The 12415-nt window shown below is 31.0% G+C and overlaps 3 protein-coding genes across 6 annotated transcripts; all 3 read left to right on the forward strand.

Annotated features, from left to right (window-relative positions):
* The first annotated feature begins 75 nt into the window (after positions 1-75).
* LOC126781355 (tubulin glycylase 3A-like) lies at positions 76-4687 on the forward strand. 4 transcript variants are annotated; one of them, XR_007670625.1, is made up of 12 exons: positions 76-213; positions 501-651; positions 912-1105; positions 1364-1539; positions 1622-2062; positions 2339-2550; positions 2659-2749; positions 2820-2990; positions 3067-3320; positions 3429-3769; positions 3856-3956; positions 4568-4687. XR_007670625.1 is itself a non-coding variant. In XM_050506304.1 (11 exons), the coding sequence occupies exons 2-11, from the start codon at positions 528-530 to the stop codon at positions 4633-4635; spliced, it is 2259 nt and encodes a 752-aa protein (XP_050362261.1). In that variant the 5' UTR covers positions 76-213; positions 501-527; the 3' UTR covers positions 4636-4687. The 4 variants fall into 4 exon arrangements, 3 of the variants coding, with proteins under 3 accessions (XP_050362261.1, XP_050362262.1, XP_050362260.1); XM_050506304.1 differs by having other exon boundaries at positions 3429-3956; XM_050506305.1 differs by lacking the exon at positions 4568-4687 and having other exon boundaries at positions 3856-3991.
* A 61-nt stretch (positions 4688-4748) lies between these two features.
* Positions 4749-8095, forward strand: LOC126781356 (tubulin glycylase 3A-like). The gene is made up of 5 exons (XM_050506306.1): positions 4749-4776; positions 5029-5117; positions 5340-6477; positions 6577-7092; positions 7268-8095. The coding sequence occupies exons 2-5, from the start codon at positions 5079-5081 to the stop codon at positions 8047-8049; spliced, it is 2475 nt and encodes an 824-aa protein (XP_050362263.1). The 5' UTR covers positions 4749-4776; positions 5029-5078; the 3' UTR covers positions 8050-8095.
* Positions 8096-9596: 1501 nt separating this feature from the next.
* LOC126781389 (UPF0430 protein CG31712) lies at positions 9597-12386 on the forward strand. The gene is made up of 5 exons (XM_050506350.1): positions 9597-9876; positions 9950-10109; positions 10689-10889; positions 11813-11896; positions 12031-12386. The coding sequence occupies exons 1-5, from the start codon at positions 9722-9724 to the stop codon at positions 12190-12192; spliced, it is 762 nt and encodes a 253-aa protein (XP_050362307.1). The 5' UTR covers positions 9597-9721; the 3' UTR covers positions 12193-12386.
* The last annotated feature ends 29 nt before the right edge of the window (positions 12387-12415 follow it).

The raw sequence follows: 12415 nt of genomic DNA on the forward strand, positions 1-12415 counted from the left end.
TTTTTAAATGAAAATATTCATAAACTGCCAAAAAATATCCAGTGACGTATTTAATAACATTAGATGACAAAATGACAAAGCCATTATAACGTAACGGCTTGTAACATGAGAAAAAATTTATAGTTACAAAATTACATGAAAATCGTATATTATTCAAAATCATTGTAAATGTTAGCTTGACATAATTCTGAAATACCTTTATTATTACGACGGGTAAGGATAATTTGAGTTCTTGATTTCCGTATTCATTCTATAGGCTTTATGAAGGACGGATTGTGCTTATGACGTCAATGATACTGTGCCAGGCGCGGATGAGCGCCGTTGATACCTTGATGATATCGAGGGATTCTCAAAGTAGGTTAAATTAAACTAGGTTATTGCACTACCTGCTGGTGTAATCTGTTGTAGTTACCAGTTTATCACAGACCCGTGAATGGATTGCACGCTTCAATGAAATAAATTAAAAAAATGGTGGTAGTATCTAGCGTTTTTATTTACAGGATATTAGTATACTGTAAGCATTTCTCATGGCTATAACTATGGATTTGGAAGAGACTGCTTCAGACTCTAAGCTCCATAAAGAAAGCTTAGCGAAAAAAGAATTACGGCCATCTAGTGCAGTCTCCTTCTCCAAATCTGAACATGGACCAGGTGTGTCTAACAAAGTTGTCTAAACATTTGTAATGTAAAAGAATATAAAAAGTGTATATATTTTTATTTTTCCATAAATTCAATCAGTCAAATATAGTTAAAAAATAAATTTAATTTAATTTCGTTGTCCAGCTTTAACAGCTTTAAAATTTTTGCTTAGCAATGTTGAATACATTAGTGCATTTGCTTGAATTCATAAAAAATAAGAAATGAATATTATTTTATAAATATATTGAATATTTTTTTGCTTTTACCATTAGAAACTTCATCTTCAATTGACCAACTGAAACAATACAAGAGTTGGGTAAGCAATGAAAGATGGAATGAACTCAAAAAGATTGCGGATACGGCGATGAGGGAACGAAAAGTGTTTATGATAAAAGGCGGTGGATTTCCTGCGGTGCGTCGAGCGCTCATCGAAAGAGGCTGGATCGAAAAATACGAATCACATAAGGTATAATTACCTATATGTTACTCCTTAGAATAAGCTAATAAAGCATACGTTATTTGCACAATTTAAAAAAATTGCGTAGATAAAATTTCTTGACGCTATTAAATGAAGCAATTTTCAAGCAAGAACGTAGATCAAATTTCAATAAATACAAAGTACACTCAATGTTATAAGTACATTGAAAGATACTTAAATCAGGCACAGTACAAAAAGACATCTCTATATTTATTGACGTCCTTTTAAAAATTTAATACATTCAAGGTACGTCATCCACCTCCAACCGTAGATCCGAAGAAAGTGTCTGGAAAAGAACTGTCTAAGGTAGAGAGAATGATTCTTTACAAATTTATGGAGCATCATTCCGTTGATTTTCTTTGGACATCTAAAAGAGATAAATATGATTGGCTACTAAGCAATAAAGAGGTTGTAATAAGCAGGTACCTATATTAATATTAAATTAATTTTTTCCACACGAAAAGATCAACTTATTAATAAACTTGTTTTGTCTTCGTTTATCAGATTTTGCAGATCTGTTTTTACTACTAAAGAAGGTTTAACCACTTCATTAACTCAAATGCATTGGTACACTGAACCTGGAGTAGCACAAACTAAGTTTCCACGATGTTATAATATTCATAATTCAGATAGTCTAGAAGAATTCATTGATGACTTTAGAATAACAGCTTGTATAAGCATTTTAAAATGGCTATCCAATACGCTGCAAGTACATAAGGAACAAGATCTAGTGAAAAACAACGGAAAAGTTCCATTTACTTCTATTGAATTTGCAATTTCCCGATTGAATGAACATATTTCATTCTATACTCATAAAGATATTGACGACACAGACGATCAAACACAACACATATGGGAACATGAATGGGATCAATTTCTTACGCATCATTATCTCTTGGTACATGAAAATGCCAAATTTTTAGAAGACAAAAATACAAGTATTGGGTGAGGCTTGATGTCTGTCATCATCTATCTTAATACACAAATAAAATTAACGTCACGCTTATCACTTAAGTTATTTAAAAGCTAAAAATTAAATGAAAAATACGAAATTAAATTACTATATTCGTACTTATTTACTATAGCTTATTTAGCATTGGTTTGCATTATTTTTACTACAGGTGATCGATGGGATAATATGATTAGTGTGTTATTTATTACATTTGATTAAGAATTCGGTGAGTGGATTTTCGTAATCGCATGAAAGTATTTATTTTTCAGTCAATTAGAACGAAAGGCGAGTAAGGTCTTAACTACAATGACAAAATTTTGGCCTCAGATAGATATTGACGGGGTTTTCAATATTTGGATCGTAAAGCCCGGTAACAAGTGCCGCGGTAAAGGCATCCAACTTATGAATAATATCAAAGACATTATAGGCCTTATCAATATTCCTGCTCAGAAGACGAGATACGTCGTGCAAAAATACATCGGTAGATTTTGTAATAATCATCAACAAAATAAAATTTAACGACACCATTATTCATAAATCAATTATTAATTAAAAGGTAACGAATATTCATTTAAATTTTTTTTTTCAGAAAATCCATTAATCATTTACGACACTAAATTTGATATTCGACAATGGTTCCTTATCACTAATTGTCAACCACTAACGATCTGGTTATACAAGTAAGCAACTAATCTATTTATCAATATGGATTGTCGATAAGACATTTTAATGTTAATAATATTTTTATAGAGACAGTTACTTGCGGTTTAGTTCCCAAATATTCAGTTTGTCAAACTATCACGAGTCTGTACATCTTACGAATAACGCTGTTCAAACTAAGTACAAGAATAATGGCGATCGTGACAAAGCACTGCCCGACGAAAATATGTGGGATTGCCACACTTTCAAAGCTTATCTTAGGTAAATATGAAGTGTAATATTTATGGATTTAAAAAGGATTATAAAGTAAAACTAATAATGTATGAACATTTTGAAGACAGATAGGAAAATACGAAATGTGGGATTCAAAAATATATCCAGGAATGAAGCAGTGTCTCATTGGGGCTATGTTAGCGAGCCAAGAGACGATGGACAAAAGACAGAATAGTTTCGAATTATATGGAGCCGACTTCATGTTGACGGAAGATTTCACTCCTTGGCTTATTGAGATTAATTCCAGTCCTGATTTGGCGCCGACTACATCTGTTACTGCAAGATTATGTCCCCAGTGCCTTGAAGATGTAATAAAAGGTATAACATATGTAATATATGTTGAACAATTTAAAGTATATGACTATTTATTGGCAAAATAATTACCTTGTGTTATATTCAATATATATTTTTTTGTTTTATTTACAGTCGTACTAGACAAACGTTCTAATCCAGAGGCTGATACGGGAACCTTTGAGTTAGCTTACAAGCAAGTTATTCCAAAGGCGCCGGCTTATCTCGGCTTATCATTATGTATAAACGGAAAGCGAATTATTAAAAAGCCAAAAGAACGGAAGCACGAACATAGAAGCATCACTCCTATAGCACCCCGCATACCCTCCGGTGATATAATTGTTGATGCCGATCAACCGATTCCATCAGAATATAGTGGCCCTATAATAACAGACTTTCTAACGTGGTTAAACCCATATGACGCTTTACCTATGAACAGAGATGGTCTATTACTGGGCCCCAAGGATTCACTTACGGTACGCCAAGCTGTAACTGTCGTTAAATCGAGTCAAACCCTAAAAAACTGTAATAAAAGGCGTAAAACATCCGCGCTCTCTTTTAGGACACATCGAGGAAGACGCGAAAAAAACGCAGAATCTAAGCGTCGAGTTGTACCTCATTCCTGTTGCCGTCCAGAAGATAACCTTTCTAATAACCACAACGGTAAATATCGGACAGAATCGGCAAGCAAAGCTGACAAACCTAAAATTGACAGGTCGGTTGGTAATAAGCGATGTTACATAGACCCAGTCGAATGGGAAAGGGAGACGGCTAGTATTCTCAGATCCACAATATCCGTTCAAAATAAAATATCATCACGAACTGAAACCGTAGTCCCAATCATACGAAAAACTAAATCTGGAAACGTTAATTCAAATTATAAGCCTCTATTGGAACCGTTAAGCTCTCGTAGTTATGTTGATAAAACAAATACTATTAAAAAGTTGAGCGCTATCGGTAGAAGTATTTGTAAACTACGCGATGAAAGTAGAGTTAAGAAATCCATATCGTTTTCTAAAAGTTGTACTTCAATTTATACACCCTATCGGGTAACTGTTACACCGCTTAATGACGATCCTCAAAGTGTCCATATATTTAAAAAGTAAAACTGCAACATAGTTGTGCCTGTTAACAAAATCATTGTTTACATTATATAAGATTAAATTAAAATTATAAGCTGTTGATTATCCGTTTCTTGTTTAAGTTTACAAATTTTATGTCAAAAATTAAATTATAGTTTTTAAAATTGAGTGAAATTATTTTCTTAATTTCAGATGCACCCCGTCCTTTGAATTTTTTCCCGACTTCCGACGTTTACAAGACACGAATTACTGTCAATTGACCTTTTTATTTTAAAATTTTTTTAATCAATTGACATCTTTCAAATTTTTAATAAAAATGTAAATATTTCATTCAAGAAATTAATACAAAAAAATAATAATGAGTCCATAAATAAAAGTAACGTGTTTCATTTCATAAAAAGGTAGCTATATAAATAAATATAATAATTATTTCATTTACTAATTTAGATAAGCATTTAAGCAGGTACCAAGCAGACAAGATAATACGCCTAATGCGACGCTGAAATTAATATACTCATTTTACATTACACCAATTGGACATAAAATATTTGAAGATTTCGATTACCACATTTCTTAAAAAACCTTATCAACAAACATTTTGAAGATACTTGTCGCTATATTTTATTTTTTCGTGACTGTTTATAACATTTTAGTTTTTTGATGATGCATCCGAGTTCGAAATTAAAACCGATAGCTTATAACCATGCCAATGAGAAAGAAGAAAGTATTCCATAGGAAAAAAGTGAGTACATGGACTTTAAGAAGGAGGAAGAAATTTTATGGTTACTCTACTACTATTTCATCGTCTCAGTGTAAACGTGGTTACCTTAATCAGAACAAGTATTTTGCTAGTAACATACTTGATCTGGTAAGGCAACAAGCCTATTAATATTTGTGCATACATTCATTTCTAATAACATGACTTAAAGTTTATATTTCATCCCAAGAATTCATTTTCTTGCAGAAACAAAATTATGATAAAGCAGGAGTTGAAAGACTCTTATCACCATTTGGCAAATTTATGTATAAATCAGTACGCGAAAGAAAAAAGTTAAATTTAATGGCGGACCGAAATATTAATTTACCCAAAGGATTGTCTTCTAAAGAAAAGAGTTACATAATATGTAGTTGTCAAAGCAAATCCACCAGATACAGAAAACTAAAAAACAAAGCAGCGGAGGCTATAAAACAAAAGAAAATATTTTCTATATACGGGAATTGCAACGCTGTGCGAGAAGCCTTATTGGCTAGAAGTTGGGTGGAAAAAATTCCATCTAATCGAATGAATTTATCTAAAATACGAAATGGAAGTTTTTCAAGTAAAACTAAAATACAGAGCGAGCTTGAGAGATTACTTTTGTCCAATTTAGTAGAAAAACATAATCCAAATTTTATTTGGCGCACAAGAGATGAACGACGTTGTTCTTCCTCTATTATTATGAAAGACTGTAATACAATGATTAACAAATTGGAAATAGATGCCATATGGACATCGAAACAAGGATTGTGCTCCTCATTGAAGAGAAATTATTGGTTTCATATTGAAGACGTGGCAGAGGTTATCGGTCCACGTACTTATAATACTTGTGACAGTGGTGAAATAGAAGGTTTTGTTAAAGATTATAAAATTACGACTTGTACGAGCTTGTTAAAATGGATATTATCTATGGCTGCTAATGAACGACCTGTTTTTGTTGCTTCTGGTAAAATTTCTATGAACGTAATTGTTTTTGCTTTAAATCGATGTAAAGAGTATATTTTTCGTAAACAGAACAAAGATATTGATCAATCTATAGCATCTGTAAGTGCTGGGCAGTGGCATTCTTTCTTAAAAAAATACTACAGCATTATAGCAAAAGAAGAAGTTTTTCAAATGGACAAAGAAAATAAGTTGTCCTTATATTTAAGCTATGCTAAGTTTTTGCTCAAAGAAATATATAGGTACCGTCCACAATTGACCTGCGAAGGTTGTCACAATATTTGGATAATAAAACCAGCCTATTGTTCAAGAGGCAGAGGTATACGAATGGCCTCAAAATTAGGAGTAATTATGAACTTGTTGAATAAAGCGAACGCAAAATACGTAATCCAAAAATATATTGGTAAATATTAGATACACTTTTTAACTAAACTAAACAACTTTTGTCACAGCTTTTTTTTTTATATTATAATCATTTTTATAAGCACACTTTATATTCCAGAAGAACCGTTACTCATACACGAAACAAAATTCGACATTAGACAATACTATCTTGTAACGAGCACATATCCTTTAATTATTTGGATGTACACCGAATGTTATTTGAAGTTTAGCTCTCAAAAATATAGCTTGAGAAACTACCATGAATCTATCCATCTGACTAACAATGCTGTCCAAAGAAATTACACAAATTGCAAACAACGTAATAAAGAATTACCTACAAATAATATGTGGGACTTGGACAAATATAAATGCTACTTGGCCAAAATCGGCAAAGATGATGTTTGGCAAAATGTTATTTATCCAGGAATGAAGAAGTCGATTATAGGCATAATGTTAAGCTGTCAAGATTCATTATCAGTGAGCAAAAACCGTTTTGAACTATACGGCTGTGACTTTATTTTAGATAAAGAATACAACCCTTGGCTAATAGAAATCAATTCTTGTCCTGATTTACGTAATACTACTCAAGTTACAGCTAAAATCTGTCCTGCAGTAGTATCAGATATAATAAAAGGTGAATATATTGATCAAAGATAAGCAATAGCATTCCGGTATATCAATAGTTTTGAGATTCGTTTTTAATTGATATTTGATACGATCATTCCTTTCCTTTTTTGAAGTAGTAGGTTATACATTATATATGATATTCTATTAACTTTAGCCTCATAATAAACGATTCTTCTTTGTAGTTGTAATTGACTATGCAAAAAACCCAAAAGCTTCAACTGGAAAATTCGAATGCATTTATCGACAACCTATATCATTACCACGGTACAGAAGTGCAGCAGAATTGGTAGCGCGTGGTTATTCTCTTCCACTAGACTATTTTTACAGAGGAAAAATAGAAATTCAAAAATCATACGACTGTCCAAATATTACAAAAGAAAATGACATTAAAAAGGTGTTAAAAAGGATAAAGCAATTTTATGATGAAGACGAGATAATGAAACAACCACAAGAAGATGATGTTTTATTAAATAAAATAGAAGAAAAAACTTATAAATCTATATCTGAACTCGAAAAGAAAACAGATGTAACAGACATTATAAACGGACAACTCGAAGAATTAAGTGATAGAATTACATCAGAAAACAGTTCTAACTCCAAATGTCTTGTAAAAATGAAATTAACTCAACCTTCAAAACAGTATTCAAATAAAATTCAGCTTGTTTCTAGCGTAACAAACATTAAATCTTCATTGAGAAAATCAATTAGTCCTTTGGGATCGAATCATGGTATTAACAATAATTTCAATTTTAGTAGACTAGATGATGGACCAGCAGGAAAGGGGAGTATTGTAGAACTAGGTAAAATTGAAAACTTACTTAATTACTCCTATGCTACTAAATTTGGAGAAATATATCAACACGAAAACTATAACATTTCAAACTTTTCCAAAGATGTGTTAAATGCCACTACAAAAATTTTATCTTTTATTAATGACAAAGAAAAAGAATATACTTATTGTTAAATATGAATAAATTAAATGACTTGGTTTGTTTTTTAATTAACATAAATATAACCTACATTAACAATAAGTATATATTATTATATATATTTTTATTCTTTTATTGGATATGACGCTAGAGAAAAAAAATGTAATATATACTATTTTTCAGTATTTACAAGTGGTATAAAATGCCTTGTGTTTAATTTATTTAAGCATCATAATTCTTTATCATACGGCAACATTTCAACAAAAATAATAAAAAATAATAATAATAAAATAATAATAATAATAGATTTTTTTTCCTATTCCTTAATAATGTTTTTGGTGTTGTATGTGTGTTTGTACGTGTTTTATATGTGTACGTGTAGATGCGTGTGTGTGTGTGTGTTTTTTTAAATGTGTTTTTTTTTAGAATTAAAACTTTTTAACTTTGATTTAAAGGCAGGCGATTGAAATGCTCGAATAATTTTTATATCAGGAGGCAAATTATTGAATAAAGTTACTCCGTCGAAAAGAATGTTTCTTTTGCCAAATTTTGTACGGGGTCTAGGCTGTCTGATTTTGTTTGTGTTCCTTAAGCTATGCGTGTACATTCTTTGTGTAAACGATATTTTGATATGAATGTCCCCGGACATTTTTTTTAAATTAAGACGCATATGCTATGTGTGTATGTTTGTTTCAGGTTAAAAAAGTTTAGTTTATTGGTATAATAAGGGAGTGTGTGTCGTTTTTCATAGTTGAATAATACTTTAATTAATTTGTTTTGGGCGATCTGTAAAACTTTAAGGTTAGCTTTTAGGGCACAGCCCCAAATTTCATTTATATAATCTAGTTTAGATTTCACTAATGTGTTGTATATAATTAGTCGTATCTTATGTGGGATACAATGAGCCATTCTACGTAATACCAGCCAATGAAATTAATTTATTTTTAATATTCTCTACATGAGGTTTCCAACTAAGTTTCTCATCTAAAAGTAAGCCTAGGTATTTTTCTGTATGTGATCTGTTAAGTACGTTATTGTTTATTGTTAAGGGAAGATAATCTAAAATAACTTTATTTTTTGCGCTAAATATTATTTATGTATGATGCATTAATTGTAAATTTTCGATTTTGACTGTCACCAGTGATACTTTAACGTTGCCTTATAACACACGTAACCGGTAACGGCGATGAGTGGCTTATAGCAAAATGTCCCAATCGGGAGGTTTCGGAGACATCGGTTTACGCGCGCTCGAGACATAATTATCTGGTTCTTTTTACATGTATAATATCATTATTGCCCACCCATACGCAATTGCATAAAATCGTAGTTGTAAATTTCTTTGTATTAAGTATGAGTGATGCAAGTAAAAATCCCCAACTAATAAAGTAGCAAGTGTAGACGCAGCTTTATAGAAATCAAACAATTCTATAAAATATTTCAACAAATTATCTATTTCAATAATTTTAATAAATCATTTGAATTATAGGTAAATTTTATAAAATGAAAAAATGCTTAAAATAGATTAAGAGTTTACTGCTAATGAATGTTATATGCTAGTGCAACTATCTGAAGTTAAGTTTGTGCTTACTGCTTAATGCTTATAAGAAAAAAATGGAATGCGTTCATCGGAGTTTCAACAATCGTGTTATGAAAATTTACAACTAATTGAAAATTAATTAAAGTTTACAACAATTCATAGTTTCTAAAATGGGTCGATCAAGATCCCGAAGTAAAACACCACGAAGACATCATAAAAGCAGCAAACATTCAAGAAAGAAGAGTCGTTCAAAAGATCGCTCTTCATCGCGAAGTAGGAGTTCTAAACACGCTGAGAAAACTAGAGAACGGAGTTCCAAGTCAAGGTATGCTGAGACAATTTGATTACTTCCAATTTAATAAAATATTTTTGAATAACATTCGCACATAAATTTTCAGAAAAAGATCGCATTCAGCGTCGTCGACATCTAGTAGTGGCGGCTCTTATGATGCAAATAGAACTAGTAGAAAGAAATCCAAAGGACGCAGTAAGATGGACGAAGTGGATCGGCTTGCAGAAATGGAAAGACAAAGACGTATTAGAGAAGCAGAACAAAAGGTAATTATGCTACATTGAAATGTAACCAAAAAAATTAAATATGCATTTGCAAAACGTCATGTGATAATGGTTAGAACTTCAATAAATTAAAAAAATCAGTAACGCAACCCATCTAATATAATTATCATTGTAATATATGAATATACCTATATTTTATAATCAATAATGTTATTATATTAATGTAAACATTTGTCTACTCAAATGTATATTTCCATGAATATATATATATATATATATATTTTAATTTAAAACCTTGTAATCAAAATGCTGTTTTTAGCATATTATCCTTAATGTACGAATAAAGATGGCAAGTGTTGAATCAATATGTTACATGCTTTTTATTTGTTTTAATGATTTGTAGTGAATCCATTTCATTATAAATTGCTTAGAAGGTTAAAAAAGCTTAATATATTCAATGATTAAAAGTTTTTGGGTCGCCAGTTTCAATTTAAAAATTATGAATTATTAGGTTTTGTGAATGTTTGTTTTGGACAAGAGTAACTTATGAATGAAATAGAAAAATAAGGTCCAAATAAATAAATAAATGTCGAAATTAATAAAGAGACTAATATTTTTTAGGTAGTTGAAGAAGAAGCTGCAAAAAGAATCGAACTACTTGTAAAGAAGAGGGTTGAAGAAGAACTAGAGAAGCGTAAGGATGAAATAGAGCAAGAAGTTGCGAAAAGAGTTGAAGAGGCAAAGAAGAAGATGGAAAAAGAAATGATGGAGGAACTAGAAAGGCAAAGAGAACAGCAACGTCAGGAGGAAATGGCTCGACAGGTAACTATGTTTTTTACACTTCAGTCATCTGTAAAAGCAATGCAATATTGCTCTTACATGTGACACAAGAACTGAGGGAACAATGTGATTTGTTCTCGCAGCTTACACATGCTACAAATAATGTTGAATGTTTATTATACCAACTATGTACAAAAGAAACTAATAAAAGTATTCTTTCGATCATATCTGTTAAAGGTCCAGTCAGGTGTAGTTCGAGTGCTTACAAGAATTTTTTCTTGAATTCTTAATTGTTCACTCATTAAGAAAGACTTAATATTTTACAATTTTTGCATTCAATAACAACATGCATGTCATTTGCACCTCCGAGACAGATTCTTTTTGTATGAACTGTTGAACCGTAAATGCCATAAAGGTGACCGGCTAGCATTTTAAAATTGTTCACTTGACTGTCCTTGGCAGTCACGTAGTCTATAAGTCAGGTCGGAAGACTGATCAAGAGCCAGAAGACCTAAGAATTTTAAGGAGATGCTGCTTGAGGATCCAGGCCTGACAGCTGAAGGTATTTTTTGAAACTATTTTTTGTAAACAAATACCGTTTATGTTATACTCGGGCATATTACATGATAACATCATACATAAGTAATGATGTTGTAGGATTTGTAGGACACAATATCAGTGAACATTGTATAGGTATGTAAAAAATAATATATTTAAACTGCTGTACAGTGCATACATACATATTGTGCATACTTGTAAATTTTGTAGGGACGATACGACACACTTAGGACATTAAAATAACACAAAATAAAATGATTTGTCTATCATCAGTATTTGAAATTCCATGTTCATTATTGTTTTGAAAACTATTACTAACTATTGAATATTCTTGAATATTTATTTAATATTTGTTGCAACTAAATTGGTTTTAAAAAATTTATTAACATGATGTTTTTATCATACAGGAGGAAGAAGCTCGTAAAAGGAAAGAATTGGAGGAAATCATGGCAGAAAATAACAGAAAGATAGAGGAAGCCCAACGCAAGCTGGTAAGTTGAATTACTTCTTTGTATAGTGAAGCCACAAAAAATTCGTAATCATTCTTTATTTTCCATTGTTTAAATAGCTTGATCATAATAGAAAATTGTATCAATTTAAACAAATGCATATTTTTCGTTTTTAGGCTGAAGAAAGACTAGCGATGATAGAAGAACAAAGAAAAATGGATGAAGAAAGACAAAAACTTAAAAAAGAACAGGAAAAGAGAATTAAAGAGGAACAAAAGAAAATTTTAGGCAAAAATAATTCAAGACCCAAACTATCATTTTCACTGAAGCCTCTCTGATGGGTATTGTCAATATATAATAAACTTTTGCGAAGTTGAAGTTCTATGTATCTTGTGTTACAAACAAAATTTTCCAAGTGTCATAATTAAGGTTTGATTTTAAAAATTTGCAAAATAATAGTGATATGATAACAGATACATTAAAACGTATTATTTCATTTGATTTATAAACAAAGTAAAAACTAGTTAACTGATGGTATGGCTTAACTTATTATGTTGTCAA

This window comes from Nymphalis io, chromosome 3, assembly GCF_905147045.1.
Source record: "Nymphalis io chromosome 3, ilAglIoxx1.1, whole genome shotgun sequence".
NCBI classification, from domain to species: domain Eukaryota; kingdom Metazoa; phylum Arthropoda; class Insecta; order Lepidoptera; family Nymphalidae; genus Nymphalis; species Nymphalis io.